The sequence below is a fragment of the Falco peregrinus genome, chromosome 3 (assembly GCF_023634155.1).
Source record: "Falco peregrinus isolate bFalPer1 chromosome 3, bFalPer1.pri, whole genome shotgun sequence".
Lineage (NCBI taxonomy): Eukaryota > Metazoa > Chordata > Aves > Falconiformes > Falconidae > Falco > Falco peregrinus.
Genome location: NC_073723.1, coordinates 58,883,853 through 58,903,770, shown reverse-complemented (window position 1 = coordinate 58,903,770; position 19,918 = coordinate 58,883,853). Strand labels below are relative to the sequence as shown.

At 37.5% G+C, this 19,918-nt stretch overlaps 2 protein-coding genes across 15 annotated transcripts in view; one reads left to right on the top strand and one right to left on the bottom strand.

The window, feature by feature from the left end:
• Window positions 1-444: 444 nt before the first annotated feature.
• Window positions 445-17,383, bottom strand: NDC80 (NDC80 kinetochore complex component). 4 transcript variants are annotated; one of them, XM_013298429.3, is made up of 17 exons: window positions 17,275-17,383; window positions 15,974-16,079; window positions 15,430-15,516; window positions 14,540-14,663; window positions 14,245-14,417; window positions 11,730-11,832; window positions 10,801-10,890; window positions 9,966-10,059; window positions 8,737-8,843; window positions 7,747-7,891; window positions 7,269-7,474; window positions 5,940-6,089; window positions 5,578-5,667; window positions 5,295-5,387; window positions 3,679-3,809; window positions 3,054-3,156; window positions 445-2,709 (listed from the first exon to the last, which is right to left on the bottom strand). In XM_013298429.3, exons 2-17 carry the CDS (start codon window positions 16,072-16,074, stop codon window positions 2,587-2,589), a joined length of 1,920 nt encoding a protein of 639 aa, XP_013153883.2. In that variant the 5' UTR covers window positions 16,075-16,079; window positions 17,275-17,383; the 3' UTR covers window positions 445-2,586. The 4 variants fall into 4 exon arrangements, with proteins under 4 accessions (XP_013153883.2, XP_005236565.2, XP_027641139.2 ...); XM_005236508.4 differs by lacking the exon at window positions 17,275-17,383 and adding an exon at window positions 17,201-17,266; XM_027785338.2 differs by lacking the exon at window positions 17,275-17,383 and adding an exon at window positions 16,519-16,578.
• A 28-nt stretch (window positions 17,384-17,411) lies between these two features.
• The window catches only part of METTL4 (methyltransferase 4, N6-adenosine), a 37,766-nt gene continuing 35,259 nt past the window's right edge, over window positions 17,412-19,918 (top strand). For 9 of the 11 annotated variants that reach the window (XR_008746254.1, XR_008746257.1, XR_008746256.1 and 6 more), the window contains exon 1: window positions 17,483-18,621. Coding sequence is in view for 6 of the 11 variants with exons in the window: in XM_055798440.1 (XP_055654415.1) it covers window positions 18,190-18,621 (432 nt within the window). In the remaining 5 variants the exon portion in view is untranslated. The other 2 variants (XM_055798437.1, XM_055798438.1) reach the window with 2 other exon arrangements.

Here is a 19,918-nt window from a genome sequence, read left to right as displayed (position 1 = left end):
CTGTATCCATATAAAAGCCAAAAAATTTACAAACTACTCTTACTACTGAAATGTGTAGGTGCCAATGGTACATTCTCATTAAGATTTTACAGTCTGGTAAAAAGAAACAAACCCAAAATCAATAGCAGTAATTATGTTCTAGTGCCTATTGTCTAAATTTAAAAGCCATATTCCAGAATACAAATAAAAAACGGCTACCTGACTTCTGGTATCATACAAGAGGAGGTATATTCAAGAAGCATTGAAAAATTCCCTCAATTTTAAAATGTCAAGATGCACTACCTAGTAAAAAATTGACTGATGTTAATCTATGTTATATTACAACATAAAAATCCCCATTGTATTTTATAGGACCTAGGTCAAGGCCCAAGCTGGTTCTAAAGTCAATTCAGTTTAACTGACACACAGACCAATAGTTCAGCCCAATAACAAAAACACATTGCCAACATTATAAATGTGGACTTTTCATTACTCAGACTACTTCAATTTCAAAATATCACATTTGCCAGTACATGAAGGAAGGTCTTTGTGAACCTTGATTCTTTAACCCATTCCCACTGGGTTAGTATTGGTCCTTGGAAATTAAATTTATTTTGCTTTCATTTACTCAAGTCAACTGACTACTCCACATGGCAAAGAACCTGCAGATACTAATAAACACAAGAACAGCTAGTTACAGAAGCAGAAACAAACAGGTATCAGGCAGCCAAGAGAGCATAACCCATAAATAAGCACATATTTAAAAATAAAGTGATTATTTTGTATGGTTCACAGTTTTGCTTTATTAGAATATTGCTTTAGATAACAAAAATATTAGAAAGATCACAAAAAAGCTTCTAAAGCGAAGGAACACATTTGATAATGACTAGGCTGTAACAGAAAAAAATGTAAGAGTTTGTATAAAAGAGGACAACAGAAGAAAGCAGAAGTACTATCCACCTGTTAGAAAACTTTCATAGCTGTCATATTAAACTTCTGGAGTACAACACAAAAGAACAGAAAGTTAGAAGCTATGATAATAATGGCTTTAATTAAGTATCTGAAATAAAATACTCATACCAGAGCCAGAAGGTTCACACACTACGTTAAGAACAACTGAGTTTTATATATGCTCTGCAAAAATAGCCTAGAATTAAAGACAATCCAGTTTTTATTTGCAGCCTCTGTTCAGATGGTTCAACTTAAGTTTGTTGTAGGGATCTGCGTTTCATTCCAATTCTATAGTTATACGCAATATTAAGGACAACTTCATTTAGCTATCAGCTACTAAGAACTTTTGAACAGACTGCAAAGTTGTTTTTATCATTGTATATTTGAATCAGTGATACTCATCATTGAACTCTTTAAAAACACTCACATACTTCAATACTTTTATTAGGAAATACCTCATAAACTAAACTATCCAAGACTTAAGTGTCTTTTTTTTTAAAGACAAGGTATATACAGAGTAGATAAGAAGGTACTACTTCCACATAGCACTGAACAAGGGAGTACAAGTTCAAGAGATAGTGTATGGGGAGCTTCATTGCAAATACTTTGAAAAAAATGTAAACCTAATTTTACTGCTACTTTCCTGAAGGAGAAAAAAAATAAAATCAAATAGAGTCTGTTCAACTGGTCTAACAAGAATGCAGACTCATTGTAGACCATTTTGATGTAGATTTGGCTAATGTTGGATACAAGTGATTAGCTTAATTCCCAGAATTTATATGTTGTTCTACTTAGAGCTATCTCTGATATACATATTTAACAAGTACAGTGAGTTTCAACTGCTCACAGGCCCAGATAAGTTAGAGGCAGGACTTTGCTTTCAAACTGTATAACTACTGCTAGACTACTGTATAACTGCTGCTCATCTTTTCAGATAGGTTTTTGTTAAAAAAAATTCTTAACTCATGTAAGAGCGGTCTCTGGGCAGTTTCATAGATTCATGGAACAAGCAGAAGACTGAGACGTTTATATTTGGTGTTGCTACTAAAAGAAAGGCTTGGGGAAGGATGTGCACTGTCATGCATGTGCACTAAATAGGTACATATATTACGAAATACACAAACTATACTCCAGAAAGGAAAGTGTAACTTCTTCAGCAAATCTTACCTGTTTACAGAAGTGTTTAGCAATCTTAATGTTTACAAAACCCACTGGTTATTTTTAAGTAGCAGTATTTCAGGTTGTCAGTACCCTCTGCATTTGTGCTGTCACTTGCAGTTCTGTTTTTAAGTCCACTGTCTTGTTTTTTTTAACAGGTTAACTGTAGTCTTGTCTTACTAATATTCTTAGAAGAGCACAAATTATTTGATTATAAAGAAAAAATGAGATTCAGCTTTTCCCACAGTTGTCTTGTCACAAATGTAATTATATGTAATGTATTGCAAGGAGGAAGTGTAAGCAAAGCCTTTTTTAGAAAAATGCAAATATATAGTTTAATTCTTAAATGTATTTGTGTCAAAACAAAAGGAAGTTTATAAACATTTCCTTACACTTAAAATCAGTTTCACTGCTAAATGCAGGAAGTACCCATCTTTTTAGAAGGCACTATACCAGAGCTTCAGAAATGCAAAATTTTCATTTTCACCCTTTTGGTAATCACAGACTTTCAGCCTTCTTTGTATAACTGTCTAGAATTCTGGTCAAGGTTGACAATAGATCTTCAGACATGAATTCTTCATAGTCTCTGTCAATTTTTGCATTCTGTTCATCCAGATATTTCTAGAAAAGAGTTACCAAAAGTTCATTAGAACTATCATGGTCTCTACTGTACTGGTTCTGTTAAAGCATTTTAAGCAGTCATTGCACATGTTAAGTGATTTCAGTTAAACACTTCTCCAAAAGATGTCTACCAGAAGCAGATTAAGTCTGACAGGATGTTACTGCTGAAATTTAACAATCAGTTCTGATTATTTATACCAAAGGTTTTGTCCCACAGACTCAGTGCAGCAGCACTAAATAACTGATACTTTATTGGAAGGAATAAGTTCTAATTTCCATGTGTTTAACTGCAGTTGCAAATACGTCTAGAAAGATTTCATTCTGAATATCAAATTTTAGCTTACCTCTATAGATACTACATGAGTAGCAATCACTTCTAAAAGACGATTCAAGTTATCACCAGCTTTTCTGCTCTCTTCTGTTGTTGTTTGCATAACAACTTGGTATCTAAAAAGTAAAGACATTCAGAAAGTCATGTCTGTAATTATAAGATTCCTGACATCTAAAACAATCACTTCACCAAGTCTGATATATCATGTTTAACATAATATTTTCATTAGTATTAAGCTGAACCAAGTTAGATTTGTATATTAATACTCAGCTTAGAAGAAAAAGGAGCATATGGTGCTAACTGGTAAGAAACAAAGTACCTTAGAGTCCAAATAGAGTCAGTATAGTCTTTCCAGACTTTAGAGTGTAAAATGTAGCTGTCACATACGTTTGGAAACAAACTAATTTCCTTATTACAACCACATATATGAAAAAATTATGTGGAAAACTGTTCTGATGCAGCAGATGTATTCTAGCAAAATATAAAGTGTCAAAGAGAAACATCTTTCAATTGCGAATTTGTATAACTAATATACTGAGATACATACCTGCTCACCAAAGAATTTTATGTTAGAATTCAAGAAAATGCTTTTGTCCTTAAAACACAAAAAACCTAAAACTTGAAGTTATGGGCCTTACTGTCGTTGAAGATCATGTAATTCATTTGTGGCTTCACTGAGACCTTCATTGACACCACTCTCAAGTAATTGTTTATGCTTCTCTAACAATTCCTGTTCGTTTGCACATTTTTGCTCTTCCTCTTCTGCCTCCTGTAAACATCAGAGGAAACAAATAAAAATAAATTGCATAAGTCAGGAATAATTAGGATTTTTTTCTCCTTTATATTACCTTATTACATCCTAATACTTGAATTCAGAATTCACACAAGTAACTCCAAACTCAGAACCAAAAAACCCCCAAGGACACCCCCTCAGACCTAATATTTCAGTCATTTTCTGTATCTTCCACCCAAAACTAGCCTAATCTTCCCTTCAATTCTCTAACCATATTTCAAGGTCTGTGTTACAGCTATTTTCCCTCCAAAATTCATCTCAAAGTGTTATTTACATATTTTAAATAGCTTAGAAATGGAACATCAAGAACAACTGTTTCTAGCTTTAAAAAATACAATCACATTTGAGTAAGAAAATTGTTTTTCCTTTTTGTGTCTGAAAGATAAGGACAAAATGTAAGTAAACATCTCTCAGAGGAGAATGACACTGTTAACACTACACTTAACACAATTAAATGCACAAAACCAAACTAAATTCCACCATCAAATAAAAAAGAAATTCTGGCAAATTACTGAAACATCATAATTTAAAAATAATTTTAATACTGAAGTCTTATGGATAGCATTTTAACGATCATGTCTTCTTATCATCCAGTTGCAACTGGATATTCTATGAGCTCATCTTAAGAGAAAAGCCTATGCAACAGCCCAGATCAAAAGCTAAATTTCAGGTGTTTTTGAAAGCAATAAATGAAATTAATTGCTTTCAGCCACCTAAGCAGGTATTAGCAATGAAGTAACCCTTCATGGTTATATATAACCATTCATGGTTATAGCAAAGGAGTTTGGATTTGAAAGAGCAGATCTATTAAATACAAGCTTAGTTCAAAAAGCATTTTTCTCCTGGGCACCACAGCCCCACTAAAACCATGGTGTTAGAGAAGCCGGGAGGTACTGAAGCAGCCACTTAGTTGTTAACTGAGAGAGCCGTATTTTGTTGTTAAACTAGAAGTGAGGAAAAAGACAGGGTCAGCTCCTGCACTGGGGAAAAAACCCAAAGAAAACAACAGTTTTATAGCTTTAAAACATTTAATGTGCTTTTAGTTAAATAATGTTTTCCTTAGTTTTTAATGTGATTAAACATTAAACTGTAAGTGTATTTATTATATATGAACTGAACAAACAGGGCAAATTCTGTTAATTTAAGACCTCCTTCAAGCCCATGCTTTGAGACATCCCGAGGTAAGGAGATGATTGCCACTGCTTTTATTACTGGATATAGTAGCTTATGATTTACAGGATTTGCCAAGGTATGATGCCAGATTGTCTTAAGAGAAACTGAAGACTGACTCACTTAAGGTAGCACTCATATTTCTGAAAAGAATGAGAATCCTGTAAGAGAAATGAAAGGAAGCAAGGGCAGAGGTCCAAAAAAATGAAAATACAAACCAAAAATTTATGTATAAATACAAAGATCAATATAATTAAGAATTAATTGTCATCAAACTGAAAGAAGTTCTACCTTAAGCTTCTGCTGGTAAAGATCATCCAGTTTTTCAGCTTCCTCTTTCAGCATTTTCACGCTGCTTTTCTTGTCCGCTACCATTACATTCACCTAGAATGAAAACATGTCCAAGAAAATACAATTCAAAAAGAATTCAAACGTAAATCCGTACTGTCACAAACAACACCTGGTAGCCCAGAAATATTTAAACTGGGCCAAGCTGGGATAGCATTCACTTTCTTCATAGCAGCCATTGGTCACATTGTGGTATCTTAGTCCTAATCTTCCTTTACTAACACACCTGTTCCAAGGTTTCTTCCAAAGACATTTTCCGTTGAGTAGCTTTCCCAATTTCTTCCTCAGTCTGGTTTAGGATCTCCGTAAGGGAAGTCTGTAATACACATACAAGAAAATCTGGCTAATGCAGTTTGTTAGTTTGAGCTAAGATGTACCCCAGTACGCCTTTTCCCTCTCCCTTTTTTATTTAGGCTGCTGTACCTTCCAATACTGAATTTCCTTCCTATACTATAATGTAGTTATGATAATGAATCAAGCTTTTCAATGAAGTTTCATGGGAAGGTTGAGAGACCTTTCCAACATTTCTAAGGAAACACATTTTTTTAATGAGTGGTAACAGAAACATTCAGTGTTAAATCTGCTTACCTTGATCTGAGTGCATTTGACTAGGCAATTTGGTCCTGCCTCCGGATTAAACTGAATCTCAAAGTCATGGCCTTTGGAATTCTCTGCACTTACTGGAATTAATTTCAGCTTCCGAGCCAGTTTATGATACTCTGCTAGTTGCATTTCGATCTGTTCAGAGAAAAGGGCAAAAATCATAGAGGAACTAAAGTGAAAAGCTTTGCCAAAAGTATTCATATAGTACTTTAAACAGGTTTGAGTTACATGATTCCATGTCATGCCACAGTATGCAACAGCTGTATGTATTGACAGTCCAGCAGTTTGCATTGTTGGATTAAGTGTTGGTTTATGATTCTTTCAGAGTTTGCTCTGCAAGGTTTCTCAGTGTGAATGGGTGAGACTGAATGGTTTCACCTGTGGTTTTCCCTACTCATCTGCCATATTTTTTTCCTGCCTTAACTTTTTGAGGATTAGTTGATAGGGAAAGAAAAACATGCTTGGAAAGAATACAAATAATTTAAATGATCAGTCATCATGTTGATATACATTCTCTCATTAGTTTTGACAGGAAATGCCACATAGCCACACATCCTAATACAAACTAACTTGAACATACCTCTAAACAAAGTTTATTAAATGCTCTATTTTCTAATTAATGAGTGTCAGTTATATGCAAACACAAAAAATATAAGTATTTTTTCAAGTTTTTTTGTGCTTCAAACTTGCACAGTATAAGGAATTTAATATTAAGTGCTTGGTAAAGGGTAAACCTATCAAATGCAAAACATATTTGAAACCTCTTTAGTTTTCCATCTAGCAAAGCAGAAGCTTTTAAATCCCACTACTTACAGGACCACATCTTTTAATTCTGTTTGAGGGAATAGAATTTGACCTTAAAATCTGTTAGAACTACATAAGGACCAAGCTGGCCCCAAATGCATGCAGAGATATTGATTCAAAGCACTAGTGTTGCATTGCTTCCTTGCTATGAAATTTTAACACAGGTAATTTCAGGCTAATGTTATCAAAGTAATTTCAAAGCTAATGTTATCAAAGCTCTTGATGCTCTAACAGTGAGAGCTGATAGTGGTGCTGTCAGCTGTCCCCCTTATGATGCAGAAAAAAACCCGAACACATTTATATTATGATTATATCAGAAAAGGGGCAACTTCCCCCATTTTTTCAGAGACTGTAAACAGAAGACATGCTTGTCACTTTAGCCTGCTAAGACATATCTATACTGTTGTTAAATTATTTAGGAAAGAAGTTAACAATAATCCAAATGCCAGGTTTAAGCTTGCATCATGAAAACTGATAGCCATCTCTCGGTGTTGTAGGGTTTTCACATACCGTCTCTTTATTTCTGGCATATTTTAGCTCTTCATTCCACAGCTGATGTTCTTCTTCTTCCACTTCCTTAGTCAGCTTGTTAATGGTTTGCTGTAATTCATTTCTCTCATGATTTATTCTCTCTATGTCCGCAACAGAGTACTTTTGGTTATCGAAGACGTGCTGGAGCCGGGCATTCTCCTGCTTCATTGCTTCCACTTCCATTTCTAAGTTCACAAAACATTTATATAACATATATAGCTAAACTTAATATCTCTGTACTTTTAGAAGTAAATGATGTGTGGTTCATTACTCTGGTGTACAAACAGCTATCAACCAAAAAAAAAATAAAATCTCTTCACTAGCAATCCATTTTGGAAAGTTTACTTGCAGCACGATAATACACTAAGTATGTCACTCTGTCCTGAATCGGAGAATTACAATTATTTTAAACCTATTTCTAGTTTCACTATGCCATTTGCGACTGAGGCCTTCTTACCTGCTCTCTCAACTTCTTCATTAACACCTTCCATTTTTTGATCAAGGTTGGCTATAAGAGATGCCAGATTAGCCAAATAAGCCTGGTATTTCTGGACATCTCCTTGAAGAGATGATTTCAGCTTTCGTAATGATACTCTACGATCCTAGTAAATGGTGGAAAGAACAACCACTATTATATTAATCTAAAATAATGATCTTACCTTCCAGACAAAACAATAAGGTAATTTATTAACTTCAATAATATAAATATAAAATTAAAGAACATTATTAAATGTTTATCTCTGTGAGAGCTAAATCAAGTTAAGCATCTTTAAAATAACAAAAAAGGCTAAAGGATGGTTTGTACCTTAATTCTTGCATTTCAGCATTAAGTCTTTGATTTACATTAGGTATTGCATTAAGAAAGTTCTTACTACAGGTAATTAACAACTTCAGTATAGTAATACATAAAAAGTAGTTAAAACTAAGGGCAAGGAAAGCTGGGAATACAAGCAGCACATTTTGCACAGTAGGCAGGAGTCTCAATTTGTCAGCTGCACAGCCACTAAACCATTTTTAAACTTATGATATATTAAAAGCAGAATCCATCTTCTACAAAAATTTTTTTTCTAAAATGCATTGTTACCACTGAACTCCATGCTTTCATGCCCTATGAAGTTCTCATACCACCTTTGGAAAGATAATGTTGAAGTTCAGAGAAAAAAAAAAGTGTTTCAAGTATTTTATTAATATTTCTGTCAATGCAAGATCTCACTACCTGAAAATACCTTCATGATATCAGTGCTTAAGACTCCACAGTAAAAGCCTTGTACTGTAACAGTACAGAGTCTGCAATAACCCGGCTTAATTAAAATATCATAGAGCACTGGAAATAATTTTCCATTTGTTGTAATGTATCATCAGTATGTTCATGTAATAATGACAATTATGGTCAAGAATAGAAAATTCAACTCGCCATATAAACAAAGCATAGACACAATTTACTAACCGGCTCGCTTTCCTTTTCTTTTTCTAGTCTTGCAATTTCTTCATGAAGTCTTTTGTTGTCAGCTACTAAACCTTCTATCTGGAATTCATCTATATGAAATAAATCCTCTGGGGGAGGGGGAATATAAAAAAAAAGGGTGTGTGTTTACAAATTAATCTCATTGAATATCATCACCTAATCTGAATATCTGTGCTTTAGCTTCACCATAGTAAATACCCATTATCTGGACAATTATTTTAAACTAAAAAAACAACACCGCTTCCCGCCCCCCCCCCCCCCCCAACAAACCCATAAAACACTCACTTTAATTACAAAGAAAAACAAGCAAAAAAAAATAGTTTTTTCAGTCCTTGTATCATAAAAGAGCTCAAAATCACTCCTGCAAGGTCAGTTTCTGAACTGTCATACAGTCCACACTACAGGGTAGTGATTGTTAGGTAAGTGTCATCTGTTCCAGCTTCACAAGGTAGTCTGATTTATGTACTCCTTTCTCATCCACATACTTCCATGCCTCTTGAGACATCTTTTCCCTCACTTCCCTCAGTTTTTGCCAAACATTAGTAGGAAAAAGTAATCACGCCAGTCTCTAGTAACAGTCATAGTTATGTTTCATCTCCAGCTGATGGCTCCAGCTTGCAACAGAAGTCTCCTTAGTCTGGCTTTTTACAGAAGGGCACAAAAAGCAAGAACTACTTTTCCTCCTTGTTCTCATATTCTGTTTGTATTTCTGTGGGTGATGGAAATGAATGACTCAAAGATTTGTAATTTTCCACCTGCCTGAAGACAAACACAGGTGCATGCCAAACCCTATGTGGGAACCTTCACAACAGAGTTTGGAACTCTTGCAGACTGTTTTCAGACCTTGTAGAAGCTGAACTTTCTTACTCATCAGATGTGCATTCTCTGGTAACACTTTTCTTTTTCTAATGGCTAACTTTGTCAGACACAGACAAGAGTCACCTGCATAGATGGAATTTCTGTCTGAAAAACTCTGTACTGCTTTTCTATCAAAGCACCACTTAAAACAATAAGGTTGCACAGGTACAGCTCATAGAGCTTGACCCATCTGTCTACTAGTAATAATGCATAAAAAATAAAGTCAAAGTAACAGAGATACTTGAGAATTTCAGTCTTACCTTAGATCACTTTCACTTGTAAACTGAGCAAAACTGATGCTAGGAGAAAAGAAACCAGTAACAGACATACTTTATTAAAACAGGAAAACTTACTTAATTTTGACTGCACTTCTGCATCAAATTCTTCAAAAGTATCATTCCCTTTCATGAAGTGCTCATAGCACTTCACAGAGTAGTCCATGAAAAGCTGAAAACAATTTTAAGAGTATCAGTGTAAAAGCACACATTTACCTTAAAACCATTTTTACTTGTTAACTGTCAGGTTTGTAACCTTAGTTCAAAATTCTGATTTAGTTTGATTTTTGCAATTATCCGATTAAATATTCTGGCACATCATACAACTCATTCCAAACATCTGTTGTGGGTTAAATCTGAATAGTACTAATAATCTATGATAAATTAGAAAAAAAGAAATCCGCTGGATTTTTAAGTACCTGAATTACATTGCCACCCTGTTTTGTGGGTTGGAAATTAAACGTAATGACCAATTTTCAAATGGTAAACTGAGTAGATATTGGCAGGAGCCACCACGTTTATAATTAAGTCAGTCTTTACACTGTACTGCTATTAACCTTAGAAGACTCAAATGCTAAAGAGAAATATACCTGATACCCTACCAAATCAATAAACAAACAGCATAATGACTCTTTCTCCACAAAGAACAGAAACAGTAGCAGCTCAGAGAATAAGGCATTTCAGTTTAATACCCAGTCTTCACCAATGGACTGGCCATGATGCCTACGCAGGAAACAATTTGATCAGGCTTTTTATGTAATGCTACTGTACTTCCTAGAGAACTCTGTGAATATACAACTGAACAGAACATACAAATACACTTAAAATTGTGTTGTATATTTAAATTCTTTTGTTACAGCATACAGCAATATTCAGTTGAACAAGTCTGATGATAGTTTACTTTCTATGGTACCTTATTATGTATAATTCCATCGTCCGTCTCACCTCCCCAGTTCTGGCCATCATCAAATGATGGTGAATTTTCCTTCATGGCAACATACAACTGAAAGGAACAGGTGTACATACAAAGAACAAGTGTGAAGATCTCCATTAGTTTTCATATTAGTTTAATGCTAATGATAAACAGCAGAGCAACATGGGATTAGGATTTCAGCAAGTATTGTGCAATGGTGCTGCTTCAGAATGTGACCAATCACCATCAGGGTAATAAGCTTGTGTTAAATTGACTAAAAGCACAGATGAAGAGGCATTAACTGGACATTCAACACTGCCAAACTGCCTTGCTGAGCCCAATGTGTCTCTTCAGTATAAAGGATGGGATTTTCATGTGTGCCCTATTCAGCAGTGGTGAACTTCTGTCACAGATTCCAAACTTTGCTCAGACCTGAGCTGGCAGCAACAAAGAGTTACCACTATTAAAAAAAAAACCCAACCAAACAAAAAAACCCAAACACAACCCTCCCCACTCTGTACAATTACAGGACTCTTGAATGATTGCTATTGAAAATTCCATCCTTAGACTTCAAATTTATGAGAAAATAGTAGATGTCACAAGAAGATCTGCACTGAAAAAAATACATGATTACACCCTTTAACATTTCATATTTTTATGTGTGTATAAGTCATCATTTCCCCCCCCTTTCTCATACACAAATTTATCCAGTGCACGGTTTTTTAAAAAAATTACCATAATGTAATATTAAAAACTCAGTTTAAAAGTTGCTAAAAGTAAGGCTAAGGGCTAGCTACCAGATGGCAGGTAAGAACACACACCTTTCTTCACATAAACATCAAAGATTTTTAAGCATTTGAGATATGTATTGAAACTAACATTCCAGCCTGAAAAGTGGAAATGCATGGCTTAAAGAAGACAAATGCTACCTTGACACAATCGATTAACCAAACCAAAGCTGTCACAATCTGAGGCCACGTGTGTGGTGCTCCCACTGTGTACATGGAGCTTTTTGACAAAGGAAAGGGGTACCTACAAGGGCAAAGAAAACACATTTTTAATAGCTGTGGCAAACAGTGATGAAAAACCAGCATGTTTTTACACACAGATCAAGGCATAGAAGGAAGAACAAACTCAATTGTACTTTATCCTGTACATCAAAGGAGATCAGCTGAGTTCTTATAGCACTATTGTATTGAATTATCATGGGTTTCTCATTTTGTGATTCATAGAATATCTCAAGTTGCAAGGGACCATAAGGATCATCATGTCCAACTCCCAGCCCCTCACCGGACTACCTAAAACTAAACCATACGACTAAGAGCATAATCCAGATGCTCCCTGAACTCTGACAGGCTTGGTGCCATGGCTACTTCCCTGGCAAGCCTGCTCCAGTGACCAACCACCTGCTTGGTGAAGAGCCTTTCCCTAATGTCCAAACTGAACTTCCCCTGACACAGCTTTATTCCATTTCCTCATATCCTACCACTGGTCATCAGCAAGAGATCAGCACCTCCCCCTCCACTGCCCTCCTTGAGGAAGTTGTACACTTCGATAAGGTCATCCCCTAGCCTTCTCTTCTCCAGGCTAAACAAACCAAGTGACATCAGCCAATCCTCATTATTCCTGCCCTCAAGACCTTTCACTATCTTCGCCACCCTCTGGACACATTCTAATAGTTTGATGTCCTCCTTATATTGAGATGCCCAAAACTGGACACAGTACTTGAGATGAGGCCACACCAGAGCAGCACAGAGTGGAACAATCACCTCCCTCAACCAGCTAGCTATTGAAGAAATGATTAAAAGAAAGGTACTGTTTTTTTTGCATATCCAAAGATGAGGAACAATGAAGGTCTCATGCAAAAAAAAAGCACAAACTATCCCTTCATATGCTCCTTAGCCCCATCCTATTTAGCTTAGTACGTTGCCTTGGTTTTGGTAGCAGCCAGATCGGTCTTTCTCTTTCTGAAGCTACTATAGGGGGAGAGATGAGCACTGCAGTACTAAGGAAAAGAAGTGGGTGCCCTGCTACCATGAGGTGATGCATGGTAAGGGGAAGACCTCAAAGGCAAAGCAAATACAAAAGAGGGAGTAATAGTCCAACGGATCATTTTTAGACATCCAAACTGGGTGTGCGAGCCTGAAGGATTTCTTAACACATGAAAACAAACTGATACATAGGGGTTTTGTTCTTAGAGGGCAAGAATCTTGCTTATTGGGTCAAATGCACTTTGAAAACAGAAAAGCAGCTGATAATCAGCTTAATGTCATGCAATTACAGAAAATAATCTCAGAACAGCTGCATATCAAAGTATTAACACTACCTATAAATATTGAACACACAAAGGCTATAAAAGTCTATACTGCTGTTTAAAGATGTTCTCTCAAAATCTTTTACAGATCAAGGAAGACGTAAGTGCAGATTTTATTCCATCTTTAGACTGACAGCTGCCCAAAGTTAATTTAAGTACATAGGACAAGAAGCTACCAATAAACTAATAGTTCTAAATAAGTACTCATGAGCCATTTGGCCTAAGAATTTTTTAAAATTAATGATTTGGATACATTTTCTAGCTCTCAAAAGACAATTTAAAGAGAGTTCTCAAAATAAGTCTTTTTATCCAGGGTTACATTATTGGTACAGCAGAGTAAAGTCTCTTGAGAGCAAATTCCTTTTCAACATTTTGGCTAGGTGGCTAGGTCAGCAGCTTCAAATGTCATAGATTAAAATACAATTTTATTAAGTTCTGAGAAGTCAACAAAACAGATTTATACCTACATATAAGGAGCCCTAGCACTTTGACACTATCATGGGCTCAAATCTACAGAAGCAACACACTTTCCTTTAATGAGATTGAAAATCACTGTTATCAACAGGCAAAGGATTTTCTTTCTTGGGAAGTGTAGGTGCATTAATGATTTCAAACACTTACTGAACACGAGAAAAGTAAAGCAAGCAGCTAGTTTGTGTTTTTTGCACCTTAGTGGTAATTTTTGTTATTTCCACCCCTGCTTTGAAAGCAGAAAGAAAGAAATCACAGGAAAAATGATTTTTAACTAAATGAACTGGATCCATCATCCTGAAATTGGTTTTTAGTTCTTGGATTTTAACAGATTGAATCAGAACAGTCTGTCAAAAAAAATATGTGTCTGTCTTTCAAAGTTTAACAGAAATAATCAATTAGATTTTACATTACAAAGCAAGCTTCCAACAGCCCATGGTTCTGGAAGTTCAAATATAAAGTGTAGAGTAGAGTCTGAGAATCAGAGAGTGAACTTAGGAGCTAAACAAAAGTGAAACAATAATCACAACATCGTAACTTCAGAGTCTTATCTGAATAAAGAAGCCTATTCATTCTCCTCAGGTATCATGCAGAATTCTTAGCTTTTAAATTCCTAACTGTACCCATTTAGCACAACAGTCTAACAATAATGGTCTTACCCAAGCTCTTTAAAAACTCTAGGAATTTCCTCTTCAAATTTTGAGTTAGGCAGTTCATAAGAAGGGCAAAGAAATCCATAGATAAAAGTGAAGATTTTTAAGAAGTCCTTAACTGATGGAGACTGTAGTGATTTCATGGAAATATTATGGACGTAACCATTCTCAGCAAGAAACTAAGGAAAAGAAACATGGCATATTAGTCACTAAAAACACAACGTTGAAATAATGGAAAAAAATATTTCAATTAGTATCTTTATGCCTTACAACATACGTTTAGAATATGTTAATAAGTTACCTCACAAAGCTGCTTGATACACTGTTGGATGAATGCCTTGTCATGAAGTGGCCTGGGGTCCTTGATCTTTTCTGTACCAAACACACCATACTGACTGTTGCGTGAACCTCCAGCCCCACTAGTTCTAAGAACAAAAAATAAATACAGTTTTTATAACAATATGTATAAAGAAAAACTCTCAATGTTTAAGTGACTACAATTGCTATTTTTATGTTTCTTTTGCGTTTGTCATGCAAAGAGATGCCTGAAGGCTTCTTTTTATTTAGGATGATAGGAAAACCAACATCAACCTGGAAACCATGATGCACACATACAGAGGGATTTTACTGCAACCTAGATAGTACTTTCTTGAGTTTATTGAAAGAAATGGAGTTTTACAGAGCAGAATAATGCCCCAAAGATGAAGAAACATAATGATATAGGTGACTGAAAATAAGGACTAAAATATTTAAGGAATATTTAAAAGGAATAGATTGCTGCAACAGCCGGGTCCTAGGAAAGAAGATAATCTGCAAGACATCAGAACACAGAAAGTCATGAACTCAGCTGAAAGACTGCAGAATTTTGGAAGGTTTGCATCTCAGTGAGAAGAGGAAACTAAGGCAGAATGTACTGGAGATATTGTTCTTCCTTAAACAGGCAAATGTATTGAGGAGCATTTAAGGTCTGCAGTGCATATCATTCCCAAGACGAAGAACAGCTCTCAAAGCAATTCCTACTCCACAGCATTATTGTTGAGTAATCAGAGTGGCGAAAGGCAGACCTGAAGGTCTACTGGCCTCAAAACCATCACTCCCTATAATGAAACTCTGTCAAGAGAGAAAAATTAAAAATTATGCAGGACTGTTATTGTTTTAATTTACAGTACAGAGATCTAAAGTTACCAATACCTCTTCCCAAAAAAGCTGACTTTTCTTTCTGAAGTTCCAGATGTAGGTTTGCTCATGCTCAGCTTCCCAAACGTACCTCTGTCCTTCCTGAGGGATAGGGAGAATGATTCAAGTGACTATTTCTATAATTTCATCTTTTGGTCATGTAAGAAAACTATAAGCACAAGCACGTAAGCCTTATAGCCAGATCTTCAGCATAGCAGTGTCTTAGAAAAGTCAACTGATTTTAATGTATTTGCCCATTATCAAAACTATTTCTGCAAGAAGCTAAGTATACACTTCATACACACATACACTCACTTACCTCCTAAGAAATACGTAAAAAACCAAAGCGTTAGAATTTGGAATGTGTCACAGGTATACAAACAGATTAAGGAAGTTATTTGGCAGAACCGAAGCACTTGTGCAAATATCCTTTAGCGCAAATTTTCTTCTCGCTTTTCCCATTTTTTTCCAGCTGCTACTCATACACTCAAACACACTACAGTCTCTTCAGAATTAGATTTACATACTTATTCTTAGCAAGATGATCAGCAGCACTTACATCTGAGGTGTTTGAAGGCCCATCTTGTTGCTGTCCTGCACTCTCAGTGCCATCATAGATTGACGACCGCTGCTTCCGGCAATAATTGAGCTTCGTCTCATTGTGACTAAACCATAAATCACAATCTGTCAGTATTGGAAAATCCAGGATCCAAGGGTATTTGTTTTTTTTTAAACAATACAATGACTTTTTAAAGGGTCAGAATAGGCAATAGGGCTGTACTTTGGACCAACCAGTGTGACAGACAGTATCCAGAAATATTGGATAGCGAAAAAAAGTGAATAGAAAAAAAAAGTTGTATGTCAGACTCCAGAACTATGTAGCAACAGCTACAGCCTTTCAAATTAACAGTTTTATTGATGAAATTGCCAGTGCTTGTTGCAAACTTAATGTTTTGCCTTTATTTATACCTGGTCATTTCTAACCTACAGGTTCCAAAAGCAAAACAGCTTGACAAGTTTTTCAGCCCAGTCAGCTACAAGGAAGGTCACACCAAAATGACGACTGTTTCTAACACTTCAGCCACCCGCCTGGTCCTTACTCACCAATTCTGAGCCTGCTTGTTGACTTTGCAAATGATGTGTCACAGTACCATAGCACAATAACTGGAATAACACAATAATAATCACCTATTCTGAGATGCTATAGCTTCAAACTATACACACAAAATATAAATCAGTCTGGAAGTACTGAACTGTTACCACAGTGGTATCAAGTAGGATTTTGAAGCAAATACAATCAACTCTGCAAAAAATTCCAGCTTTTGCCCTCTACAGAAGATCTATTTTATTTGTGGGGTGGGCTCAAGTAACTAGGTTATAGCTAACCAAAAAACCTTTAGTACAAATGTTACCAAAACACATTATCAATATGAATTGCGTTTCAAGACCACGCTTCTAGTTCCACTTCTTGCAAACCACGACAGAAGTTTAGTTCTGGCCCAACTCACTAGGCAGTTTATCCAAGACCTCATTTTCCCTGGGGAAGATGCCACGTTCTTCCATTACTTTACCAGGAATCCACCGCAGAGGGAATTCTTGTTATAAATATGCCAAAATTTTAGTTTAAAAGCAGAGTTTGCTAGAGTCAACGCGCCAGCAGAAAAAGAGAAAAAGGTAGGAGCGCGGCAGACCTGGGCACAACTACATCCCCCCGCATTCAAAGCGCGTTTGAACAGTCAGTTTTCAGCCCAGCGCCCCTCACAGCTCCGGCTCTGCCCCGACCCACCTCACAGCCGCCCGACCCCTCGGCGGGAACGCCCCGCGCCACGGAGAGCACCATCCCAACAGCCCACCCCTCACCGTTAACGGCGCCGCCACCTTCCTCTCAATTTCAAATCCGCCCGCCGACTACGTCACGCAGCGCGACCGTCACAGCGGAGCGACGAAGGAGCAGGATGAGGAGTGAAGGGGCACGGGGGCCTGTCGTCACTTCCGCCCGCCCGCCCGCCGCCCCGCGGGCCCTTAGGCGCTGAGCTTGGGGCTGGGCAGCAAGATGGCGGTGGTAAGTGTGTGAGGTGGTGCCGCGCTGTGGCAAGCCCTGGGGTTTTTCCCTGCCCGTAGCGAGGGAAGGTCGGAGGACAGCCCCCGGCCTGCCCGGCTCTGTAACGGCTTGGGGCCGCCGTGCCGAGCCCCGCGCACCGGGTTCAGAGCAGCCCCTTCGCTGCGGCTCGGCGGGCCGCGGCGGTGAGGAGGCTGCTCCCCCCTCAGGCTGCTCGTCCCGCCGAGCAGCGCAGGGCCGTGGGACGGGGACGGGGAGGAACCCGAGCTCCCAGGCCCTGCGTGCTTGCGGGCACCGGGGCTCGGCCTCTGCCGGCTGGTGGTGCGGCTGCGCCTGCGTTTGTGTTGCTGCTCCTGGGTGCTGTGGTATCAGGCCTTGTTTTATACAGTTGCAGTGGCGTCGTGCCATTTTCTAACTTGTTAAATGAGTCAGCTTAAAGTGTACTATATGAAATTATAGAACCTTAGTTAAAACTTGCTTACTATAAGTAAGTGAAATAGAGATGGAACAAGTCATAATGGGGAAAACAGCTGAAGTCAGAAGGGTTTGCAGTGTGTCCTGCATGTGCATGGAACTGCCTGTGGAAACATAGGTGCGATAATTCTGAAAATTGAACTCTTAAACAAGTTTGCACAGCAGGTGTTTGCTCCAGGAAGTGCATATGGTTGTCCGCAACAGTTTCAGGGAGTTGATTTTTCTTCCTGAAAAGAGGACCCATGATGTCTGTGGTACATCGGCTGACAGCCGGGTGGCTCGTGGATCATCTCTCTTTCATCAACCAGTGTGGCTATGAGATCTGTGACTCCTTTGCATACCCTGATGATGCCAGGCACAAGAGTACTTCTGGCACATCTACTGGAGATTGTCGTGCTACTTCTACCGTTGCTACCACCTCATCAAGAAATGGTCCTATTCCTGGACCTGGAGATCCAACAGAAACAGAAATTAAAACTGTAAAAATGAAATACGTGTTTCGGGAGGAGTTCTTTGATATTTCTAAGCCCCATATAGCTTCAGCTCTTGAGGAGCAGCTGTGGCAGGGGTGTCCTGAGTTGAGTCTCACAAATATTAAGGCCAACAGCAACAGAGAGGAACACCAAGAAGGAACCAAGAGTGGCATTGGAGATTCTGTTGCCAGTGCTAGGAAGGTATGTTCTCTCTAATGCAGTAAACTGCAGTAATCCCCTGGTAAATAATATACTGCTAACATTTTCTTGCTTATTTCAATGTCCAGAGGTTATGTAGGAGAGCAGGAACTTCACCGCAGTAGATTTAAAGATGCACCGAAAATGTAAGCACTGGTGAGGATATTCTTGTGTCACTTGTATCAATAACATGCATCCCATTGTTACCCCAAATCTGGGTTCTTCACCCAGTGTGCAAGAGCTGGGCCACACGCAGAGTCTAGATGCTTGTTTTCTGCATAGAGATGGGTGCTAGGTATTAAATCCACAAAGCTAGCCCACCTCTTAACACATAGTAAAACATTTTATAGGCTTTGAACAATTGTTTACAATTATGTTTAGTCACACTGTTTCTCATTGGTTCTTACAAGCCTTGTCTCCATTTAAAGATACAGTGTTGTTTGGTTTTTTTTTTGTTCACTGTGCATGTCCTGTGGGGAGGGGGCTTTGTTAGTAGGGGCTCTCTTTGCTCAGGGATGGATCTTTCAGTATGCTGATTAGGATAGTTCATACATAGATCAAGTAATTTTTTGTTTGGTCTTGTTAACTGTTTTGGTTCTCATTGAGCTTATCTTGTTATTTCTTAGCTTGATTTATTTGTGGTGTCTGTTCCTTCTCCCAAGGCCATGTCTTATTAACTGTTTGTAAGGATTAACTAGCATTCTGTTTTTCGAATTCTTTCTTGTTTTTCACTATAGATGCTTACTTTTTTTTCTTTTTAAAAGTAAATAGCTCTTGTATCACCAAGACTTGAAAGCAGTGATTTGCTCACAAAATCTTCTGACATTGGTTGTGGTCAGGGGTTTAGGCTGAAACTGTGGTAGCTGTCAAGATTGTACAGATTAAGGAGGAGTGAAGGACAGTATGAATTTACTTTCAATATGTTGATTGTTCAGTACTGTTTCTTATGGACCAAAATAGGAGTTGCAGGTCTAAACCAACAAATGTAATTGTGAAGACATAGTTAATTTTCTCCTGTTATTGGTAAACTGCACTTGACAGCTGAACAAACACTTTCTAGTATAGGCCTGAAGGAGGCATGAATGTGAACTGTGGTGTGCACTAGATACCATCAGATCCCAGTGCCATGAGTGACATAGCACAGCTTTAAGCCTGTGTACCTTGAGTATGCCTACAGCAGTCTTGGCATTTGAGATCATCTTTTTACTTATTGGACTTGTGATAGAAAAGAGATGGAAAGCTTCTTCTGCTTTTAAAAAAGTTAATTTTTAAGTTAGGCATGTTTCATTTTTTTTCCCCT